Raw genomic sequence first — 25,375 nt, forward strand, 5'->3', positions numbered from 1 at the left:
TCATTTCATCCTTTAAGTTTTGATTTTCTTGAATCAAGGTGAATTTTTCAATTGAAAGATTTTCAGCTTGTTTCACTAAGGACTGATTTTCCAATTTCAGCTCTTTGTTTTTCTTTCCTAGTTTCTTTAATTCATCAATTGAATCATAGAATGCTTCATGCAATTCTTCAAAAGTAAATTCACTAGTGGATTCAGAAGTTACCTCATTTTCATGTGCCATCAGGCACAGATTGGCTTGTTCTGTTGAAGTTTTCTCGTCGGAGCTTGAGTCATCACTCGCACTCCAGGTCGCCATCATTACCTTCTTTTTGAACTTCTTTGGACCTTTCTTCAATTGTGGACATTCGGATCTGAAATGTCCTGGCTTCTTGCACTCGTAGCATATAGGGGTTTGATCTTTCTCCTTTTCTTTGCTTTGATCTCCTTTTGTGAATTTCTTTCTCATCCCCTGTTTCCTTTTTCTTAGAAACTTCTTAATTTTTAGGTGATGAGAGCCATCTCTTCATCCTGATCTTCATCTTCAGAGTCATCCGTTTCATAATCAGGCGAAGTTGTGGATTTGAGGGCAATGGTTCTTTTCTTTTTGACTTCATCCTCTTGATGTTGCTTCATGCTAAGTTCATGAGTCATCAAGGATCCAAGAAGCTCTTCTAGAGGTAGAGTGTTCAAGTCCTTTGCTTCTTGGATGGCAGTCACCTTGGCTTCCCAAGTTCTTGGCAGTGACCTGAGAATCTTCCTTACAAGTTCACTGTTAGTATAAGATTTGCCAAGACTCTTTAAACCATTGATTATATCAGTAAAACGAGTAAACATAGCAGTTATGGACTCATCATGCTCTATTTTGAACAATTCATATTTATGTACAAGCATGTTTATTTTAGACTCTTTTACTTGATTTGTTCCCTCATGGGTGACTTCTAACCTATTCCATATTTCTTTAGCAGATGCACAAGTAGAAATGCGATTAAATTCACTAGCATCTAGTGCACAATAAAGAACATTCATGGCTTTGGCATTTAATTGTGCCAATTTCTTGTCAACCTCATCCCATTCTTTCTCGGGTTTGGTTGACTCCTCACCATCTATAATCTTGGTGGGTGTGTGAGGACCATTCACTATGATACTCCACATATCATAGTCGAGTGCTTGTATGAAAATCTTCATCCGAGCTTTCCAATAGGTGTAATTAGACCCATTGAAAAGTGGAGGTCGGTTTGTTGATTGTCCCTCGGCTAGAGAAGTTCCAACATGGGTTGCCATAGATCTTTGGCTCTTTGATTGTTAGATCAAAGAAGGGCTAGAGCACCGGCTCTGATACCACTTGTTGCCCAGCTATGCAACCCAAGAGGGGGGGGATGAATTGGGTTTCTAAAAATTTTAAGCCCAACAGATAACTTATGAAGAACAAAACAATGGCTTTAAATCAATATTAATTACCTAAAGCAGTATTGCAAGGATATAATAAAGAAATAAGATAAAGCGATAAAGGACACCACAAACATAAGGATTTATAGTGGTTCGGTGCTAACCTTGCACCTACATCCACTCTCCAAGATCCCACTTGGGAATTTTAATCCACTATCCTTTGTATTCAACCCGAATACAAAACGTCGGAAACTCCGACACTAGCTATCCCAAGCTAGAATACAAGACGTCGGAAACTCCGACACTAGCTATCCCAAGCTAGATCACTTATTTCTCGGGTACAAGTAAACCCAAAACACTCCGATTTCAGGTTCGGATCAACCTTTCCTTGTTTTGAAAATCCTTCAAACACAAGAACAAAAACTCACAAAGAGTTAGAAAATTTAGAGCACAGATTAATACAATAACAGCTCCTTAAATGAGCAAATATAACAATAAAAGCTTTACTCAAATGAAGAACCTCTTTTTCAGATTTTTTCAAAGTGGATGAACGCTTGAATGCTTGAGAAGAGGTTGATTGTTGATTGAAGATCTCTTGAAAGCTTTGAACAATCTCTAGATCAAGGTTGAAATAATAAGCGTGAAGAATTCTCTCCTTGAAAGATCTTGCTTTTCTCTTTCACAATCTCTCTGGTATATTGTGGATCCTCTCTCTTTTTCTCTTTGGATTTTTCGTTGATCTCAGACTTTTTCTTGCAAATTTTGGATCCTCTCTTCTGTTCTTCTCTTTTTCCTCTTTTTCTCTTCTCTTTCTGTCTCTTTTGATTTTACGTTTGATCCGCTATTTAATTTGCAATTTCTTTCATCATTTTAAGCATTTTGTAGCATTAGAAGCAAGAGAAAACAATTTAGATAGATAAAGAGCCGTTAGAGGATTTTTAGGAAGCATAAATGGTAATTAAAACGGACAAAAAAATAGCCGTTGCTGACAATTCCCGTCGCAGGGGTCGACTCATGAGTCGACTCATGCTTCAGGGGTCGACTCATGAGTCGACCTCTGTTGCAAAAACCAGAGAATGCGTTTCTGGAAATTCTTGGCTCAAATTAGCAGGGGTCGACTCATGAGTCGACTCATGCCTTGTGGGTCGACTCATGAGTCGACTCACAGGTCGTGCCAAGCCAGAAAACTAGCGTGCCAAGGAGAATTTTTGCGTGCCAATCAGCTCACAGTGCCATGAGTTGACTTATGAGTCGACTCATGCACTTCAAACCTTCATAACTTCAAAAATATAAGTCCAAACATAATGAAATTTTTACCAATAGATTTCAAATCATTTGTTCTACCAAATGGTACTATCAAATCAGGATTTTAGTGAAATTATGATTTTGCCCTTGAAGAGCATAAGGACTTTTTCATTTTAAAATTATTTGTATCCCTTCAATCTGCTTTGTGATCATCAAAATCAATCTAGGAGCAACACCTAGTTAGCGATACTTCAAAACTTTTGGACTTTCAATCTTAGGCCTATTTTTGTATGGGAGGATCTTGACAACACATGGTAAATAAATACTTATATCTTGTTGCATTGCTAACGGACTAGCAATGAGTAAGTTGGGGGGTATGATGAACACTTGAATTGGATCATTAAAAATATTAAATATTATAATAATTTATATTATTTATTAAAAATTTGATGCTCTCTAGTCTTTTTTGCAGGTAATTGGGAGTTTGGGTTCATACGCTTCAAATTGGACTCAAATCAGATTAGACTTGAGTGAATCAGACAACCAGCTCCTACTATAGTATGAACTGTTGGAGTTTTATGATTTCATGTATGCATAATTTTATAAAATAAAGTACATAATAGAATTTTAAAAATTTTAAATTAAATCTAATTTAATCTAAGCATGATAAGATCAAATCTTAAAACCATAAATAGGATCATCATATGTGAGACAAGATTCAGATACAGAAATCAAATAAAAAAAATTAAATATAAAACATACCTAGATATGGATCAATTTTCAACACAAACAAATAATCATGGATGTCTTCTGAAGGACTTTTTTAGCCGCACAAGCATCTGGCCTCTACAGGTATCCACACAAGACTCTGATCTGATCAGAAGTCTTTTGATCTCATCGGGGTGCTAGCTCCCTTACAAAGATCGCATCTTGATGATTAAAATTTTTTTTTTCTCTCAAGACACTCTTAGAGAACAAGAAGATGTAGGAGCATCTTGATCTCTATGCTAGAGATCATGAGAAGAACCTTTCTTCTCTTTTCTTTCTAAAATTCATGCATCAAATCTCTACAATAGAGATGTAAGAATTTTGTTCAACTTTTGGACAAAGGAAAGAGGGGACAACCATGTCTAAACATAGACAAGAGGGAGACGAATAGCTGTCCTAACAACCAACTCTTGGTTGTTGCAAGAAAGAAGGGATTAAACCAACTAACCTCATGCCAAAACACCTTCACGCTGCGGGCATCTCTCCCTTGATTTTCCATGCACAAAAACTCTCCTCTTGGGTGTCAAACCTGATTCAAATCCATGCCTTAATTGTCCCATATAGCTGGGTATTTATAGGCTTAAGATGAGTTAGAGTTTGGTTAGGAAATCAAGAGTCCAAACTAGTTAAAACTCTTCCTAATTTTTTGTCGCCCACAACCTGATCTCATGCCCTCTTTTCTACATGGTAACCAGGGGTTTTGGGAGTCCTTATTACATGATAATAAGAAGGGAAAAGGTGGCATCAAAGTGGTTTGGGGCGTGGGACTTTTGGGCGCACAAAACTAGTTAGGCGTGGGATTCAATTGGTGCAAGGAAGGGAAGAGTTTTATGATCATGGGACTCTTGATTAAATGACTGTTTTAAATCCAATAAAATATCAATAAATCTTAATCATATTAGGATCAGATTAGAATAAAAAATATGAAAAATTAAATCTGATTTGGAGCTCAATTTATTTAGATTAGATGTCTCCTAATTGGAGGAGTCCTAGTCCAATTGGACTCTTTCTTAGTGCTTAAGTCAAACTCAATTTTTAATCCTAATCCAATTAGAATTTGGTGCACCCAAGAAAATGAGAATTCATAGTCCAATTAGAAATTCATATATCCTAGTCTAATTAAGAATTGGGTCAAACCCAAATCCTAATTCAACAGGGGTTAATCATCCAATCCTTTTGGAGTTATCCTATAATCCTATTAGGGTTGATCAAATCAAATCCATAATGAGTCAAATTAAATTTGATCAAATTAGACTTGATGTAAGCCCTATTGTTCAATCAAATTGAGCTAATTAGCAATCCTATTGCTAATTAATATTTCTATAACTCACTAACTCTTTAATAAGTTACATAATGCAATATTTGTATTGGATCAATTATCAATCAAATTGATAATCAAATCCTGTTACGATTCATAATCGTAATTCGACCATCTAACCAGTCAAAAGCCTCTTTTGTGTGTGACCCTATAGGTTCTATTCTGTATGGTAGTAAGATATACTAGGATCTCTATTACAATATCATTGAATCTCTTTTCAATGAATTGGAACAATTCCAACTTAGCCCATCAAGGATCATTGATCATCAAGATAATCCTCATGAGTCTCACAATACACCAGTGACACCTAGCAGTATGTAGTGGCAACCCAGCAGAATAAAAGATGAACCTCTAGGTGTAATTAACGCATGATACAATCCCTCTATTGTGAGTCCCGACCAGATGACAGATCAAGGATGAATCGTCAAACCTCAACATCGGTCATATGATAGATTCAATCAGCCTGAGTCCATATGTGATTCTATGAAAATTCTTTTTCATCAATTATACTGCTATGGCCATAGACTTAAGGACTCAGCCTCTTAAATCTCATAGGACTACTCCCTTCTGCTAGGATCAATAGATCCCATCTTGATGTACATCCTACTTTTACAGTGGACCAACTGTCACCAACATCCACTACAAGGGCTCATTGAGACTAATGTTGATATGTCAATCAAACTCCAGCAGCCTCACTGCGAGCAGTAGTATCATCTCAGGTCAAAAGATCAGTTATACAACTATAGCATCGAGAAAGTCACTAACGAGTGAGCAGACATCCATGTGACTTCTCATGTTGGTCACGCTCAGTGCTAGTTGTTCTCTAACAACTATCTGCACTTTTGCTCCAGTATCTCTACATTGCAGACTTGAGACCTATCTACCTGAAGGAAGCGATCCATGTACTGATCTATCCAGATCAATCATCATCCCTATGATGATCCAATGATCAGGAGTAATTTAGGAATTAACCATTAATGACACATGTCTCAAATTCTCAACTCTTTGAGAATATGTATCATAATCTTGTTAATCCCTTGGATGATTCATGGACACATAAACATGAAGAGTAATATAACTATCCAATAAGTATAAAATTATATCCTAGAAATATAATATGTGTCAGCTAAGATTGGCTTCTAAGAAATACATCCAACAATCTTCCACTTGCACTAAAGCCAATCTGTCATGTACCAAGCCCCATCTTCACAAGACAGGCTTTAGTCTTAGGCTAGCTAAGTGACTTACCAGTGGGTCAACTACATCACATATAAAGTTTGCTCTCTGCACCTCTATGTATTTCTACTCGAGGTAGTTGCATGTTGTGCTGTTTTATGTGCCTAGACATCTGGCGAGACCTAGGCTCTTTAGCAAGGATTATGGTGCCATTGTCTTTACAGTATAGTGTCACGGCATCTGATGACATGACAATAATTCTGTAACTAATATTAGAATCAAAATACATCCTACACATCTACAGTATACTCAGCTTCCATTGATCGATTATTTAAAATCTTTCCAAGATATCGACATAGGAACACACCCGATGATATAGATATTCTACCATCAACATCAGATATAAAATCCGAATTGGTATGTCCTTCCACTCCTAGCTTTGATCCTTCTCCAAATTAAGAACATATCCTCAGCTCTTCTCAAGAGCTTAAGAATATTTTCACAGCAATCCAGTACTCTTAGCCTGGATACAACTGATATCTACTTGTAACATTCATAGTATAATCAGTTCATGTACATTATATGGCACATATCAATGCCCAAGAGGGTAGCAGACCCCTCTCTGAGATTTTTATGCTGAATCTTTTTAGCATCCAGTCTCTATACCTTATCTGTGAAAACACAAGCATCCAATTACATCTATCTCTATAGATTTTTAGGACACCTGCTTTATGTCTTTTATACAGAAATCTATATTCAACCATATTTTAATTGATGTCAGTTTTGGATACTCCCACTGACCCTTTTGAACCCATAATTCTTCATATATGATCAAACAATTTAATCATATCATCAAAATGACTGTTCCAACTCTAAGATTACTATAAACTTTGTGATCTCCTATCACAAGAAGTGAAATTCATAGGCTATTCCATACATAAATATTCAGAAGATCTCTTTTCAGGAAAGCTATTAGACATCTTTTTTCTTGGAGTCGATGTCTCACATCGCCTCTTTGTAGGCTTTGGGATCATCTCTATGGTCTCCATCTCCCATGAGAAATGACTTTCTCTTCATCCTCTATTAAACATACCCAAGTATCTTTCGAGAGGATAGGAGATGCTACTATATGTACGAGGTGGAGGAATATACGTCTACTGGCTCATAGGTTCTTAAGGTCCCAAGGCTCGCTGCTCTTCAGAGACACTCTCTTTGAGCTTAACTTTTCTTCCACTGCTTTACCTTGGTTAAACAATTTTTCCAAGAAGATAGCAATGGGTCACAATCACATTATGATCCTTTCAGAAAGTAGTATCCCAAACTCTTTTAAGATGAGCTTTATAGACCTATCCTCTAACATATCCTCCTACTATGCTAAACACAGGCTGGACATCTTTGAATCTCAAAATAATCAAGATTCAGTTCTCACCATGCCATATCTCATATGGTGTGGTAGGAACAGGTTTAGAGAGAATCCAATTTTATAGAAATAAAGTATGTCCCAAAAAAAATATAAATCAGTGATGTTCATTATGAATCAAACCATATCTCATATAGTCCCTTGACTCTTGTTATCTCGTTGAACTGAGATGTTCTAAGAGCAGTCCAACATAAAACTATACCATTTTATGAGATAACTGAAAAATTCTTTTTATTGGTATTGCATCCTTGATCCAATCGAAGTACTTTTAGAAATTTTTAATTTATTTCTCTACTTACATATGAATTTTTTGAACCTTTCAAAAATTTCAGATTGTATCTCATATACAAAGTAGATACAACTCCTTGGTTAGCACATCACATAGGCTGCACACATCAAATGTGAATAAGGATAAATATCTTAGTGGTCCTTTTTCTCTTATCCTACAAGAGTATCTTGGTCATATTTTCTCAAAGAGATAATACATAAACTAGATTTGATTCAACAGTCAATGAGCCCAAGCTCATATTTCTCCAATTTGTTAATCATGTCTTCTCCAACATGACTTAGCCATAGGTTCCACATATACTTTAGGTTTTATTTTCAACTCTGGATCTCTTAGATGTAATGGTATTTACTACCTGCTCAATTAAGTTTGCATATGCATCACCATGCAAATGATAGAGACCATTTCTAAGAATTAAATCCAAACGATGATCACAAAGGATAGATACCCATGGCCACAGCAGCAACTGTTGCCCTATAGCCAATTTCAAGGGTTACTTCCTCTGCCCTCTACATTTTCACCAACTCTACACTAGAGTCTATAACTCAACTAGGAGAAGAAGAAATCATAAGGACAGTATTGAGCAATCTTGACATGCCTACTCTAGGCGTGTCTTTGTTTCTTTAGGCTCTCCAGGTTTTTACCTCTGAACTCTTTCAAGGTTTCTTTGTTAGCAACACTTTGATCAATTTAGATAAGGTGCGATGATGGTCTTTTATATGGTAGTTTACCACAAACTATCTATATAAACTAATCAAAGATCGCAGGATCAAATCCATAAGCAATTCTTTATGCATGATCATATCATCTTTTAAGCTCCTAAATATCCTTGATCATTATCAAATAAAGATCATAGACTGACTGCCCATCATGCATCACATGCACTGTGTGACTCTGATTACCTCACAATACTTGTAGACGAATCAACATGTCGTTGGCAGTGTACATGCGCTCATGCATAGCACCTATCTTTATTGTCATTGTCCATCTACTCATCAAGTATACCTCGTTGACTATGGGTTGGATAAGTTGTTAACATCAGAATATCCTGATAGAGAACATTGCTTAATTTTTTAAGATTTAAGAATAACTTTTAAGTTTATGAGCCAGTCTATGTAATCAGTTTTGATGAATTGGTTGATATCTAGGATTTAAGCTAGAGGATTAAAAGCTGACACAATGAACAGTAGAGAGTAAAGATTTTAATTGAATATTTGTACTTATTTCATAATTTGCTCTAAAAATTTTTAGATGTGTTGGTACAAAATTTCGTCGATGCCGGATAAAGCTAGAGTCGAGGGGATCACGACTGCCGTCAGGACCTGCAAGAGAAGTCTAAACTGGAGTTGGGGGTGCTCCGGCAAGACCCTCCGATGCTCAAGTCAGTACTCTAGTTCAATAGAAATGGAGCACTCGAGTAAAATTTTAGCAGAATTTAGAGATAGTGCTTAGAGCTTAGAGAAGAATGTATCTGGGGGGTCTCTTTTATAGACGAGAGAGCATAACCGATTGACAGTGATGTCTGTAACTGCCTGGTAGTAGGCCGTTCGGGATCACGTGGAGTTTGTTACGGAGAGTAGTGGTGTCTGTTATTGCAAATTGTCGGAGAGTGGTGGGGCCACGTGGAGTTTGTTACAGAGAGTGGAGTGGGGTCCGTTGTCGCGACTTGTCGGAAAGTTCGGGCCGGACGGCTGAAGTTCGGTTGGGATGGCTGGTGGAGCGGAATAGCTCTCTGTCTCAGTAATTTAAGAAAAGCTCGGATGTTTTCGAGGTTGCTGATGGGTTAACTGTTGTTGGGTGCCTTAGGCATTGATGCTGCAGACGGAAGTCATCTGCTGTAGAAGCCCAAATGGAAACTTTCTATTGGAGAAATTCGGTTGGAGTCTGATTGCTAGAGAAGTCCGTCTATAATTTGTCTGATGTAGAAGCTTGTCTGAAGACTGTCCGCTGGAGAGGTCCGATTGCATGAGGAATCTGATAGAAGGTCGACCGATAGCGAAATTCGAAAGGTGCTATAGAAGGTTGATCGATAGAAGAGTTCGGAAGGCATTGTGAAAGTTCGTCCGCTGGAGGAGTCTGGAGGACACTGTGGAAGGTCGACCGCTGAAGGGGTCCGGAGGGAATTTATCTGTTGGAGGGGTCTGGTTGGCACTATTGAAGTTCGGTTGGCGCTGTTGAAGGTTGATGGCTGGAGAGGTACAGAAGATACCGGAGACAGTCGGTCACTGTAGAAATCCAGCTGCTGGAGCCCATCCATTGTAGAAGTTCGTCTGAAATCCATCTGCTGTAGAAGTTCGGACGGAGTCCGGAAAGAGGCTGCTTACTGTAGAAGCTCGGATGGAGACTAGTTGCCGTGGAAGCTCGGATGGAGATGGCTTATTGTAGAAGCTCAGACGAAGTTCACTTATCATAGAAACTCGGATGAAGTCCACTGGCAATAGAAGTTCGAACGAAATTCGCTTACTGTAGAAGCTCGGATGAAATTCGGAAGGCAGTCGACCACCGTAGAAACTTGGATAAAATCTGATTACTGTAGATGTCCTGCTGCTGGAGAAGCCCAGACATTGATGAAGTCCAAAAGAAGCTCGGAGTAAAGTCGATCGTGACAGGAGGAAGTCTGGAAGAGATTCGTTGAGCAGTCGATCACTGTAGAAAATCAGCTGATAGTGAAGTCCAGAGAGCATTTGGAGCAGTCTGATAGATGACTGAAGGAGCTCATTATCAGAGAAGTCTGCAGGGTATGATAGGAGTTCGTCCATTGGAGGAATCTGGAGGACACTGTGGAAGGTCGACTGCTGGAGGAGTCCGGATGGTACTGTGGAAGCTCGGATGGTCGGGGGAGTTCAGAAAGACGCCGCACAAGATCGAAAGCCGGAAGAGTCCTGGGAGGGTTGGCCTCTTACGAACTTTGGCTGGGGTTATTTTATACCCAACACTAGTCCTCCTACTTTTGAGTTCGGGTTTCGAATGAAGAAAGTATAGAAAAATTTTCACAGCTGAAGTTTCCCCCTTTGATTTTTGTACTCGATTGTTTCCAGATATTTTGGCGTTTGGCATGCTAGTGCTGGAGTCTTTTCAAATCGAGACGATCTGAAAAGATTTTTTTAGAATTTTCTCTGGAGCGTTGCCCCAGGTATGACACAATAATGATTCTATCAGTCGTCAGCGATCTGCCACGACGAGTAGGACATGCGACGGTTGTAGGTTGGCCAAAGGAGATCTGCAATCATCATTGTGCCGGATCCTAAGGTCTATTTAAACCCATCCCCCTCTTTCGGGGTTTTCATCTTGCCTGAGATTGTTCTTCGGTCCCCTCTTCTTCCCCAAGAGCTTCATCCTCCTCTAGCATCCCTCTCGATCTTAGGTGCCCTTCAGGTCGACCTCCATCGCCTTCGCTACCCTCCTGCACCTCTCGGACCAGCCTAGGTTAGTTTCGAAACCTTTCTTTTTCTTGCTGTTCTTCCATTTTTCCTTCTCTGCATTCCGCCTATTCGGTTTCTCTATGAGCGCCTTGTTTCCTATTTTTTTTAATTTTTTTGAGATTTTTTGGGGTTCTTATTTGAATCAAAATGTCCTCCAACACTTCCTCCTCTAGTAGTTCTAGAAGTTTGTCAGCTCTAGCCCCCCAAAATCCTAGTACTGTAGATGAACCTGTATTTAGGGTTGGACCTCGTCCAGTCTTTGTACCAGACACCATTCCCAGCTCTTTGACCTCAGACGAACTCTCGCTGATTAGAATTCAATATGGGGTTCCTCCGGAGTATGAGCTTGAGCTTCCCGGGCCAACTGACCGGGCTAGCGCCCCTCCCCCTGGCCGCTTTTGTTTATATCAGAAAACCTTTCACGTCGGGCTTCGACTTTCACTCCCACCTTTTGTTGTTTCTCTTTTTTCGCTTTTTAAACATTTCTCTAGTTTTTGTAGCATCGAACTCCTTTAGGTTTCTGATAGGATTTCTTTCTCTCTATCATTTAGCTGAAGTCCGACCAACTCTTCCCTTGTTTTGAAACTTTTATACCTTTAAGGGTCACCCTTCGGCAAAAGACTGATGGTACTTCTCTCTCCAGTTCAGTAGAAAGGAGTTGCTAAAAGGTGCCCCCTCTTCTATCCACAACTGGAAGGAGAGGTACTTCTACGTCCGATGCTCGACCCTGATGCTGGGGTTGCCCCCTTGGGGCTCCCTAAGGGATTTCGTCCGTCGGGCTTCTAGCCTAGGAAAGGATGACCTTGAAGCCTCCAATAAACTTAAAACTTATCCAGCTCCTCTCCTCCCCGACCTTCTGAAGGAGCAACTTTTATTCAATGTCGGCCTGAGCCCTCTCAACCCTATCGGTATTTTTTCTTTCTCAAGTCATTCGCTGCTTCCTCTTTCTCTTATTCTGTTTCTAAGCTGTGCTGATCTTTTTTCATTGCAGATATGGATGCAGACGCAGCTCAAATACTAGCCAAGGGTCTCAAGGCCCACAAGAGGAAAGGCGCTGCAACTTTTGGGTCGGCGAAGAAGGCGAGGGTAGAGGAGACGAGCTCGGTCGTGCATGCCCAGGCGGCCATTGTCGTTGATGCCCCCTCCGATGTCGAGCCCGCAGTCCCCCAAGCTTCTTCAAGAAGCCCTCCGATCGAGATTCCCGCTCTAAAGTCTCATCCCGAGGAGGCACCGGGGGCCGAAAGGAAGAGAAGGAAGAAGACGGTGGCCTGCAAGATCAGCAGCAACAGGGCTGCCATCGAAGGGTCCAATGGCTCTGAAGAGGATCTGAGGGAGAATCCCTTCAACAACAGGGATTTAATAAAAAGGTTGGTCGACGGGTGCATTTTGATCGAGATCATCCACAGGATCGTTCATGCCGATCCTGAACAGCGGGTTTGGGACTCTCTGAGGTCCTTTCTTGAGGTAGGCCGATTTACTTTTTCCTTCCTTTCGCTTCTTCACTTAGTTCATTCTTTAGCTTTCATATTGACTTCCTGGCCGCTCTTGCAGATTGGACACCAGCTCATCGCCAACATCGAGGTGATGAAAAATGCAAAGAAGGAAGCAGCCCAGGCGAAGGAAGGTCGTCAGGCTGAGGCTACCCGTCTTAAGGAGATGGTCGTCAAAGTCACGAGTCTCCAAGAGGTGCTCCAGAAGGAGGAACAAACTTCGACGGATCTAAAGGCTGCTTTGGAGGAGGAAAGAAGGAAGGCAGAGGTCGAGGTCTCCAAGCTGAAGGAGCAGATCCCGACCCTAGTCTCAGAGGCAAGGGCCCAAGCAGTGGAGGAGTTCAAGACCTCCTCCGAGATGAGGGATCTGAATATCAAGTTCGGCCAGGCCGCCTTTATCAAAGGCTTCGAGCTTTGCCAGGAGAAGGTGGTCGAAAAGTTTTTCAAACATGACCTTAGCTTGCTGGATGAAGCATCCGACGATGAAGCCGGACCTTCCGAAGCTACTATCGGTCTCCCTCCAGTTGGGACCTCTTCAACTGCCGCAGTTACTGTGACCAACCTTCCAGGGGCGCCGAGCTCCTCCACTTCCACTGTAGAGGTTCGAGACCTCTAATTTTATACTTTTCCTTTGTTACAATTTTTTTTCTCTTTCTCTTGTACTTAAGAATTATTCAATCAATAAAATCGGATTCTTCTTTATAGAGAGCTCCTTTTTCTTCTTCTACTTTCTTTTCCTTTTTTTTTTCTTGCAATGATTTGCATTGTGATGCTCTTGTTTCCTGACAATAGTGCCCTGTCGAAGCTCTTCCCCTACCATAGGGGATTCCTTTGAAGTCTATGATTCGGGATCTGAGAAGAAAAGTTCGTCACCTAATGAAGAAATCAAAGAAGATAGACGGCGAACTTCACAAGCTGAGGAAGAGCCATTCGGAAGCCACCATGGAGGTTACTCACCTTCAGAACCTCCACAAAAAGGACTTCATGGACTACAGTCGGAAGAAGGCCAACTTCGAGAAGGAGCTTGAGGAACTCCAGAAATACACCAGCGATCGATCTTGGACTCAGGCCTCCAAGATCAGCTCCCTCGAGGTCGAGTTGGCAGCCGCTCGGCCAATTGGAAGGGAGATCATCCTGGCTTCCAACTCAGGCTGACTATGGCTGGGACTGATCGAAAAAATTCTTTGACCTCCAGAAGCAGCTACAGGATGTCGAGATGAATTACAACACTGATCGAGTCAGCTAGTGCGGGCAAATAGACAACTATAGAAGGAGGCTCAAGATGGCGACCGATGAGGTTGCTCGCCTTCAGAAGCAGTTGTCTGAAAGAGCCCAGGCCATTTTGGTTCAAGGCTCCGATGAGCTTCGATCCTAGAGGGGGACCATGGAAGAACTGTCCATAGCCCTTGGGAAGGAGAAGGCCAAACTGCAGCGGCTGAAAATTTAGCTGGCCTATGAGCAGCAGGCGATCAAGGATGCAGAAGCAGAGTCCGAAGTTCTGAGGAAGAGGCTTCGAAAATCAGAGGACGAAAGCCGGCAGTTTCACCAAATGTATCGAGAGATGCTGTTAAGAAAGAAGGAGTTGGAAGAAGAAGTTGAGAACTTAAAGCAATTTTTGATAATGGCTGGAATCGAGAGTTCGAAGTCAGAAGAAGTCGAGCTTCCTTAGAGCTTCTTTTACCTTTTGTTCCATGTATTCTTTTCTTTTCTTGTTCTTTTTTTTGGCCTTCAAAGGTTTTTGTAATGCTCTCTTTACTAATGAAATGAAAAGGAATTTTCTCATTACCTAGTCTATTCTTGCTCTGAGTTGTTGTTTACCGAGCTTCTCTTATCTTTTATCTTATTCGATGTCGATGTTGTTTGAAGGTTCCTGATCATCGCCGCATTGATTTGCCCTTTTTGTTTATGATCGAAGGTCTTTTCGAGGCCATTCGAATTTGACGCTTTCTTCCGATGTTCGAGCTTGGGGTCCGAACTTCTCGTTACTTTGAGGAAGTCTATTTTCTCCTGCTAGTGTTAGGTTCCCCCTTAGAGACTGAAGATTTTTGATAAGAGTTTTCTTCCTTGTTGAGACGAGGTCCCTTGTATCTTAGATGTAGTTCGTTTTTCTCTTATCTCTGACGTAGCTCATCGCTTTTTCTTTTTCTCTCCCTCTTTTTTTTTTGTTTGGGCGAGGATTTTCCCTCTGCTCCTAACGGAGTTGTAGGGGTGTAGAGGAGCCGTTGAGGAGGCTTTTCTCCTCATCCGATCTTAAATGACCAGGTCTTTATTTGTGTCAGGATGAGGTTCTCCTCCTGTTCCTGACACAGTCAATTTCAGCTTATGTTAGGATGAGATTTTTCTCCTGTTCCTAACAGGGTTGTGGGGGCACATAAGGGCCGTTGTGAGGACCTCTCCCTCCATCCGATCTCTTAATAATCGGGTCTTCGACTTTGCTCATGTTAGGATGAGGTTCTCCTCCTATTACTAACATGGCTGTGGGGGCACATAAGGGCCATTGCGAGGGCCTCTCCCCCCATCCGGTCTCTTAATAACCGAGTCTTCGACTTTGCTCATGTTAGAACAAGGTTCTCCTCCTGTTCCTAACATGGCTGTGGGGGTGCATAAGCGCCGTTGCGAGGGCCTCTCCTCCCATCCGGTCTCTTAATAATCAGGTCTTCGACTTCGCTCATGTTAGGATGAGGTTCTCCTCCTGTTCCTAACATAGCTGGGGGGGCACATAAGGACCGTTGCGAGGATCTCTCCCCCCATCCGATCTCTTAATAACCAGGTCTTCGATTTTGCTCATGTTAGGATGAGGTTCTCCTCCTGTTCCTAACATGGCTATGGGGGCACATAAGGGCCGTTGCGAGGGCCTCTCCCCTCATCCGATCTCTTAATAATCGGGTCTTCGACTTTGCTCATATTAGGACAAGATTCTCCTCCTATTCTTAACATGGCTGTGGGAGTGCATAAGGGCCATTGCGAGGGCTTCTCCCTCCATCCGATCTCTAAATAATCGAGCCTTCATTTGTGTCGGGATGAGGTTCTTCTCTTGTTCCTGACATGCTTAGTTTCGATTGTCTGAAGGAGCTACTCCCTATCGTTATAAGCTCATGCCAAAAGAAAAGATATGTGAATATGAAACTTTTATTTAAGGCAAAGTTATCGGTAATACATTCATAAATTTTTCAAATTTTATAATCGTGGAAGGTCCGCTCCTCCGAGCTCTTTTAGATAGTATGTTCTGGGCCGGACTACCTCCCTGACTTCATACGGGCCTTCCCAGTTTGGGGCAAGTTTCTCTTGGTTCTGAGGTTGTGAAACAGTGGCTTGCCGAAGTACTAAGTCCTCCACTCTGAAGGCTTTGCTCTTGATCCGGGAGTTATAGTAGCGGGCTGCTTTCTACTTGTAGGCTGCCATCCGAACTTGAGCTGTCTCTCATTTTTCTTCTAACAAGTCGAGGTTGGCTTTGAGATCCTGTGAGTTGCACTGCTCATCGAATGCCATGACTCACGTCGACGGAAGCTTGAGTTCAATCGGGATAACGGCTTTTGTTCCAAAGGCTAAGGCAAAGGGGGTCTCCCCCATGGGCAGTCTTTGGGTAGTTCGGTATGCCCATAACACATGATAAAGCTCGTCTGCCCAAGTTTTCTTTGCTTTTTCAAGTCTCGCCTTGATTCCTTGCAACAGAGTCCTGTTAGTCACCTCGGCTTCGCCATTTGCCTGTGGATGGGCTACTGACATGAAGTTATGGGAGATGTTTAAGTCCTCACAAAATTCAGCAAACCTTGCTCCAGCAAATTATCGTCCATTATCAGTAATGAGAGTTCTAGGTAAGCCGAACCTACAAACGATTGACTTTCAGGTGAAGTCCTGCACTTTAGCTTCTGTAATTTTTGCCAAAGGTTCGGCTTCGACCCACTTGATGAAGTAGTCAATTGCCACCAGGAGGAACTTCCACTGCCCGGACGCCATGAAAAAAGGTCCAAGGATATCCATCCCCTATTGTGCAAACGGCCATGGAGCACTCAAGGGTGTAAGTTTGGAGGTGGGCTGTCTTTGGATATTCGCATATCTCTGACACCGATCACACTTTCTGACATATTCAATGGAGTTGTGGTACATTGTAGGCCAGTAATAACTTTGTCGGAGCAGTTTGTGGGATAAAGATCTGGCCTCTAGGTGACTTTCGCAGACTCCTTCATGTACCTCCCACAAGGCAATGTCGGCTTCAGAAGGCTGGAGACATTTCAAGAGGGGCAAAGAGTATGACCTCTTGTACAGCTTGCCCTCATAAAGGATATATCGGGAGGCCTGGTTTCTAAGCTTCCAAGCTTCTTTTGCATCATGAGGAAGAACCCCATCTTTGAGGTATGCAACCAGTGGGTCAATCCAGCTGGGTTCATGGCTGATCTCCATTACAAGCTGCGGTTCTTTCATACTTGGATATTTTATAACTTCGAAGAGGACTTCCTTGGGTAGTTCAACCGGAACCAGTGTAGCTAACTTGGAGAGAAGATCAGCCCTGGTATTTTCTGCTCTTGGAATCTGCTTGATGTCAAAGCTGCCAAAGATAGGGATGATCTCTTTTACCTTTTCGAGATATTTGGCCATACTGTCCTCCCAAGCTTCATAGTTTCTACTGACTTGTCCCACCACCAATTGAGAGTCACTGTAGACTTGGAGCCGATCTACTTCTAATTCTTTGGCGATCTTCAGTCCTGCAATCAGAGCTTCATATTCTGCTCCATTATTTATCGTAGAAAATTCGAAGCGCAGTGCGTACTCCGCGATAATTCCTTCCGGATTGATCGAGATCAAGCCCGCGCTCGCGCCTGACATGTTGGAGGAACTGTCTATATAGAGGGCCCAAAAACCATTAGGGAGATCTGTTCTTTCCTCAGGAGAGTTCAACTAGAGCCCTGGGTTATCAGCTTTACCTCGTTCAAGTTTGGCTTCTTCTGGGATAGTGCATTCCACTATGAAGTCTACTAATATCTGGGCTTTTATCATTGGTCAAGGTCAATAGTTGATATCAAATTTTGTGAGCTCGATCGCCCATTTCGCTATCCTTCCGCAAGCATCCGCTCGATGCAGAACTGCCTTAATCGGCTGGTCGGTGAGCAGTGTTATGGTGTGCCCTTGAAAGTAAGGTCGGAGCCTTCGGGCTGCAATCAACAGGGCGTAAGTTAGTTTTTCTAACTTAGTGTACCTGGTTTTAGCATTTCTCAATACTCGACTTATGTAGTAGATCGGCCGTTGAATTTTTGCTTTTTTCTTAACTAGAACTGCTGCGAGAGCCACAGGGGAGACTGTCAGGTACAGGAACAACTCCTTTTCAGATTCGGGCTTTGCCAATAGTGGAGGTGAGCTAAGGTAGTTCTTTAATTCTACGAACGCTTGCTGACATTCAGTGGTCCAACAGAAGTTCTTCGACTGCTTGAGAGTCTGAAAGAAAGATAGGCACCGTTTGACCGACCTTGAGATGAAGCAATTCAGAGCTGCTACTCTCCCAGTAAGGCACTAAATTTTCTTTATTGACTTCGGGGCGGTCATTTCCTGGATGGCATGAATTTTTTTTGGATTTGCTTCGATCCCGTGCCCCGATACCATAAAGCCCAAGAATTTCTCTGAGGTTACTCCAAAAGCGCACTTGGTTGGGTTCAGCTTCATCTTGTATTTTCAGAGGGCACTGAAGGTCTCCTTAAGGTCGGTGACATGGTTCATTGAGGATTTGCTTTTTACAAGCATGTCATCCACGTAGACCTCCATGTTGCGGTCGATCTACTCTTTAAAGATCTTGTTCACCAGCCGTTGATAGGTCGCCCTTGTATTTTTTAGGCCAAAAGGCATGACCCTGTAATAGTAAAGATCACGATCAGTGATAAAAGCAGTCTTTTCTTCATCCTCTGGTGCCATCCTAATTTGATTGTAGCTGGAGAATGCATCCATGAAAGTGAGAAGCTTGTGGCCCGAGGTTGCATCCACTAATTGGTCAATTCTGGACAGAGGATAACTGTCCTTCGGGCAGGCTTTGTTCAGCTTTTTGAAGTCTATACACATCCTCCACTTACCGTTCGCCTTCTTGACGAGAACCACATTGGAGACCCAGTTCAGATAGTTGACTTCTCTGATGAACTCGACTTTCAGGAGTTTATCAACTTCCTCAGCTATTGCCTTCTGCCTTTCCGATGCATAACCTCGAATTTTTTTCTTCATCGGTCGATGTTTGGGATCAACAACTAGACGATGTTCCATGACTTCCGCATCAATCCCCGGTATGTCCGTCGGAACCGAAGTGAAAACATCCGCATGCTTTTGTAAAAAATTGATGAGCTGTGTCTGTACCTCTTCTCCCAGGTTGGAGCCGATCTTCACCACATGCTCTTCATCCCCATCGTTCAAAGGTATTGAGACAAGATCTTCAATTGGCTCACCCTATTCTTCAGCAAGGTCGTCGTGGGTGTCTAATCCATCAATCGGACAGGGGTCAGACTGATCATTTCTTTGTAAGGTTATGTTATAGCAGTGTCTTGCTAGGACTTGATCTCCTTTGACCTCTAGCAACAATTCTGTTGGTGCAGAATTCCACCAATGTCAGATGAAGCTGGAGTCGAGGGGATCATGGCCACCGTCGGGACCTGCAAGAGAAGTCTAAACTGGAGTTGGGGGTGCTCCAGCAAGACCCTCCGATGCTCAAGTCAGTACTCTGCTTCAACAGAAATGGAGCACTCGAATGAGATTTTAACAGAGTTTAGAGATAGTGCTTAGAGCTTAGAGAAGAACGTATCTGGGGGGTCTCTTTTATAGATGGGAGAGCGTAACTGATTGACAGCGACATCCGTAACTGCCTGGTAGTGGGTCGTTCGGGGCCACGTGGAGTTTGTTACAGAGAGTAGTAGTATCCATTGTCACGACTTGCCAGAGAGTGGTGGGGCCACGTGGAGTTTGTTACAGAGAGTGGAGTGGTGTCCGTTGTCGTGACTTGCCGGAGAGATTGGGCCGGATGGCTGAAGCTCGGTTGGGACGTCTGGTGGAGTGGAATAGCTCTCTGTCTCAGCAATTTAAGAGAAGCTCGAATATTTTTGAGGTTGCTGACGGGTTAACTGTTGTTGGGTGCCTTAGGCGTTGATGCTGCAGATGGAAGTCATCTACTATAGAAGCCTGAATGGAAACTTTCTATTGAAAAAATTCAGTTGGAGTTTGATTGCTAGAGAAGTCCGTCTGTAATTTGTTTGATGTAGAAGCTTGTCTGAAGACTGTCCGTTGGAGAGGTCCAGTTGCATGAGGAATCCGACAGAAGGTCGATCGATAGTGGAATTCGAAAGGTGCTATAGAAGGTTGATTAATAGAAGAGTCCAGAAGGCGTTGTGGAAGTTCGTCCGCTGGAGGAGTCTGGAGGACACTGTGGAAGGTCGACCGCTGAAGGGGTCCGGAGGGAATTTATCTGTTGGAGGGGTCTGGTTGGCACTGTTGAAGTCCGGTTGGTGCTGTTGAAGGTTGATGGCTGGAGAGGTACGGAAGACACCGGAGACAGTCGGTCACTGTAGAAATCCGACTGCTAGAGCCCGTCCATTGTAGAAGTTTGTTTGGAATTCATCCACTGTAGAAGTTCGGACGGAGTCCGGTTCTTGTAGGAGTCCAGAAGGAGGCCGCTTACTGTAGAAGCTCGGATGGAGATCGGTTGCCGTGGAAGCCCGGATAGAGACTGCTTATTGTAGAAGCTCGGACGAAGTCCACTTACTGTAGAAACTCGGATGAAGTCTACTGGCAATAGAAGTTCAGACGAAATTCGCTTACTGTAGAAGCTCAGATGAAATTCAGAAGGCGGTCGATCACTGTAGAAATTTGGATGGAATTTGATTACTATAGAAGTCCTGCTGCTGGAGAAGCTCGGACATTGACGAAGTCCGAAAGAAGCTCGGAGTAAAGTCGATCGTGACAGGAGGAAGTCTGGAAGAGATTCGGAGAGTAGTCGATCACTATAGAAAATCGACTGATAGTGAAGCCCAGAGAGCATTTGGAGCAGTCCGATAGATGATTGAAGGAGCTCATTATCAGAGAAGTCTGGAGGGTACGATAGGAGTTCATTCGTTGGAGGAATCTGGAGGATACTGTGGAAGGTCGACTGCTGGAGGAGTCTGGATGGTACTGCAGAAGCTCGGACGGTCGGGGGAGTTCAGAAAGACATCGCACAAGGTCGGAAGCTGGAAGAGTCCTGAGAGGGTTGGCCTCTTATGAACTTCGGCTGGGATTATTTTATACCCAATAAGATGTAAAAAGAGACTCCCACTATTTTATCAGATCTCCCACACTCTTTGGATGAAGAAACAAAACTCTTGATTTGATAATTGGATTTCTAGTAGGTGCTGTGGTTCCACCGATGTCATGCACCTCACCTAATAGTTATTGGTAATACGAATGAACATCAATGCATGGACAACTCTTTGCCCAGATACTTCTCTAAGCAGTTGCAACCACTTGGTCTCTAAGTCATGTGCGCTCACATAACAGTAATTGCTCGCACTTCTTAGTTAAGTCAAACCAACCATTCACAAGTAGGTGCAAAGCTGTTATTGGATCCCTCACCTAATAGTTATTGGGCCCAACCCCATCTTTACCTTGCAGCAACTCTTTGCTAATAGAGTGGCTGCATATTCCTGATGAACTGAATCACTGTGACCAGTCGAGAATAATCAATGCCGGTAGCACACCCGTACATCTACAATGGTAGAAGACCTTGGACTTAATATTTGGTGGAGAGATTTGGGTTTAGGTCTCATCTAATCAGTCATCACATGACTGATGTAATTGGCATGGGCTAAATCAAACCACCAAACAACCATATTTGAGACTCAATCTTCCAAATTGGCCAGGTAAGTGGAGATTGGTGGGGGTCCCTCTGTTGCTTTCGTTAGACACCAATAAATTAGCCAGATTAGCGAATAGAACCAATTAAATAACCACCTTTTAATTACTTGCCTTAGACACCAATTGGACAATTGATCCGAATAGGTTAGCTTAGGTGAATCAGACTCGAGCCATAGAGCCAAATTAAGTCCTTAGGTTTAATTAATTCTATATATGGGTGCCAATCGATTCAATCAATAATAATTGTATGATCTTAAGATCTATTGATCTCATCCTAATCGACACTTGACTCAGTTTGATCAACTGCTAAATCGATTTAGATCCAACATGATCAAATCAAAAACCCTTTAACGTAATCAAATTACAAGACCTAACTTGATCTACCCATGACCAATCCCTCATGCACAAACACTAATTTCATATCTTAAATTAAAACTTTTAGATCTAAATTCTTTATACGAAGAGTAAATTTTGATCTCGAAGTAATTTCAGATCATGCATACAAATATGTATTATATACATAAATAGGTTCAGATCATAGAAATAAATTTCAGTCCTAAACATTCTTTCATATATTATATATATAAATTATAACAGATCTCAAAACTCTTTTCAGATCTAAACAACAAAACATATATCACATATATGTTGAAAAAATCAGATCTAAAAATTTAATTTAATTAAAAATTTTAATATCATTCTAGGATATCCGTACAGTATAACAAATTATGTGAGGATAACCTTATGTCAGAATAACATCAAAAACTTTCAGATCTGAAATTTTTTTCTATAGATTTTAAATCTAAATCTAAATCTCATGCATATGATGTGGCTCTAATACCACTATTGGAGTTTTATAATTTTATGCACACATGATTTTATAAAATAAATACGTAGCAGAATTTTAAAAATTTTAGATTAAATCTAATTTAATCTAAGCATGTATAAGATCAAATCTTAAAACCATAAACATGATCATCATATGTGACATAAGATTCAAATATATAAATCAAATAGAAAAAATTAAATATAAAATATACCTAGATATGGATCAATCTTTAATGTGAACAGATGATTATGGATATCTTTTGAAGGTCCCTTTTAGCCGCACAAGCGTTTGGCCTCTATGGGTATCCACACAAGACTCTAATCTGATCAGAAGCTTTTTGATCTCATCGGGATGCTATCTTCCATACAGAGATCGTATCTTGATGGTTGAAAATCTTCTTTTCTCTCAAGACACTTAGAGAACAAGAAGATGTAGGAGGATCTTGATCTCTACGCTAGAGATCATGAGAAGAACATTTCTTCTCTTTTCTTCCTAAAATCCATACACCAAATCTCTACAATAAAGATGTAAGAATTTTATCCAACTTTTGGACGAAAGGAAGAAAAGACAACCATGTCTAAACATAGACAAGAGGGAGAGGAATAGCTATCCTAACAACCAACTCTTGGTTATTGCAAGAAAGAAGGAATTAAACCAACTAACCTCACACCAAAACACCTTCATGCTGTGGGCATCTCTCCCTTGATTTTCCATGCACAAAAACTCTCCTCTTGGTCATCAAACCTGATTCAAATCCATGCCTTAACTGTCCCATATAGCTGGGTATTTATAGGCCTAAGATGAGTTAGAGTTTGGTTAGGAAATCAAGAGTCCAAACTAGTTAGGACTCTTCCTAATTTTGTGTCATCCACAACCTAATCTCATGCCCTCTTTTCTACATGATAACTAGGGGTTTTGGGAGTCCTTATTACATGCTAGTAAGAAGAGAAAAGGTGGCATCAAAGTGGTTTAGGGCGTGGGTCTTTTGGGTGCACAAAACTAGTTAGGCATGGGATTCAATTGGTGCAAGGAAAGGAAGAGTTTTATGATCATGGGACTCTTGACTAAATGATTGTTTTAAATTCAATAAAATATCAATAAATTCTAATCATATTAGGACCAGATTAGACTCAAAAAGATGAGAAATCAAATCTTATTTGGAGCCAAATTTATTTAGATTAGATGTCTTCTAATTGGAGGAGGAGTCCTAGTCCAATTGGACTCTTTCTTGGTGCTTGAGTCAAACTCAATTTTTAATCATAATCCAATTAGAATTTGGTGCATCCAAAAAAATAAAGATTTCTAGTTCAATTAGAAATTCATATATCTTAGTCCAATAAGGAATTGGGTCAAACCCAAATCCTAATTCAACTGGGGCTAATCATCTGATCCTTTTGGGATTATCCTATAACCCTATTAGGGTTGATCAAATCAAACTCATAATGAGTCAAATTAAATCTAATCAAATTAGACTTGATGCAAACCCCATTGCTCAATCAAATTGAACCAATTAATAATCTTATTATTAATTAATTCTTCTATAACTTATTAACTCTTTAGTAAGTTACATAATGCAATATTTATATTGGATCAATTATCAATCAAATTAATAATCAAATCCTATTACGATTCATAATCGTAATTCAACCATCTGACCAGTCAAAAATTTCTTTTGTATATGACCCCATAGGTTCTATTCTGTCTGATAGTGAGATATATTGTGATCTCTATCACAATATTATTGAAATTCTTTTCAATGGATTGAAATAATTCCAACTCAGCCCACCAAGGATCATTGATCATCAAGATGATCCTCATGAGTCTCACAATCCACCAGTGACACCTAGTAGTATACCCAGCAGAATAAAAGATGAACCTCTAGGTGTAGTTAATGCATGATACAGTCTCTCTATCATGAGTCCCAATCAGATGGTAGGTCATAGATAAATCATCAAACCTCAACATCGATCATATGATAGATTCAATCAGCTTGAGTCCATATATAATTCTATGAAAACTCTTTTTCATCAATCATACTGCTATAGCTATAGACTTAAGGATTCAGCCTCTTAAATGTCATAGGACTACTCTCTTCTACTAGGATCGATAGATCCCATCTTGATATACATCCCACTCCTACAGTGGACCAACTATCGCCAACATTCACTACAAGGGCTCATTGAGACCCATGTTGATATGTCAGTCAAACTCTAGTAGCCTCACTACGAGCAGTAGTGTCATCTCAGGTCAAAAGATCAGTCATACAACTGCAGCATCGAGAAAGTCACTAATGAGTGAGCAGACATCTATGTGACTTCTCATATTGGTCACGTTCAGTGCAGTTATTCTCTAACAACCACCTACACTCTTGCTCCAGTATCTCTACATTGTAGACTCGAGACCCATCTATCCGAAGAAAATGATCCATACACTGATCTATCTGAATCAATCATCATCTCCATAATGATCCTATGACCAGGAGCAATTTAGGAATTAATCATTAATGACACATGTCTCAAATTCTCAACTCTTTGAGAATATGTATCATCATCTTGTTAATCCCTTGGATGATTCATGGACACATAAACATGAATGATAATATAACTGCCCAATAAGTATAAAATTATGTCCTAGAAATATAATATGTGTCAGCCAAGATTGATTTCTAGGGCATACATCCAACATGAACACGACTTAAATCTCAAGGGCCCAGATTAAAAGATCACTCTCTATGAAGACACAGTGTGAACGTGACTTATTGATCAATGGAGGAAAAGTAATATGAAGATCTAAGGATCCTTATTCATGCTCCCACCCCTCTCATGAAACCCTAGAATATGATGTGCTGCCCCAACTTATTTTGGGATATTTTCATGTGAAGTAAGAAAAAGAAAACAAGAATGCGCCACATGAAGAGCCACCCCATCCCTTCTTTTTTACATGCCTTTACATGCCCCTTCTTTCTTTCTTTTCTTATTTCATAACTTCATCACAAATGCTAATTCATCTCATCCTATGCCCCACATTTATTTCACACCCTAGCCCTCTCTTTCTTGCATGCAACAAAATATCTCCATGCCCTCTTTCTTCACATGGTTCCCCCCTCTTTTATTTCATGCCAATTCCTTCCATCTCAAATTTCTCATGCACCCGTCCTACCTCTCTTTCCTTTTTTACATGCTAAAACCTTAGAATGCCTCATA

The 25,375-nt window shown here is 41.2% G+C and overlaps 1 protein-coding gene across 3 annotated transcripts; it reads right to left on the bottom strand.

The window, feature by feature from the left end:
• Positions 1 to 15,619: 15,619 nt before the first annotated feature.
• Positions 15,620 to 22,913, bottom strand: LOC140854229 (uncharacterized). 3 transcript variants are annotated; one of them, XM_073249686.1, is made up of 4 exons: positions 22,836 to 22,913; positions 22,384 to 22,686; positions 17,413 to 20,690; positions 15,620 to 17,328 (listed from the first exon to the last, which is right to left on the bottom strand). In XM_073249686.1, exons 3-4 carry the CDS (start codon positions 17,483 to 17,485, stop codon positions 16,475 to 16,477), a joined length of 927 nt encoding a protein of 308 aa, XP_073105787.1. In that variant the 5' UTR covers positions 17,486 to 20,690; positions 22,384 to 22,686; positions 22,836 to 22,913; the 3' UTR covers positions 15,620 to 16,474. The 3 variants fall into 3 exon arrangements, with proteins under 3 accessions (XP_073105787.1, XP_073105786.1, XP_073105785.1); XM_073249685.1 differs by having other exon boundaries at positions 17,413 to 20,871; XM_073249684.1 differs by having other exon boundaries at positions 17,413 to 21,374.
• Between the last annotated feature and the right edge of the window lie 2,462 nt (positions 22,914 to 25,375).

The sequence above is a fragment of the Elaeis guineensis genome, chromosome 16, assembly GCF_000442705.2.
Source record: "Elaeis guineensis isolate ETL-2024a chromosome 16, EG11, whole genome shotgun sequence".
Taxonomy (NCBI): domain Eukaryota; kingdom Viridiplantae; phylum Streptophyta; class Magnoliopsida; order Arecales; family Arecaceae; genus Elaeis; species Elaeis guineensis.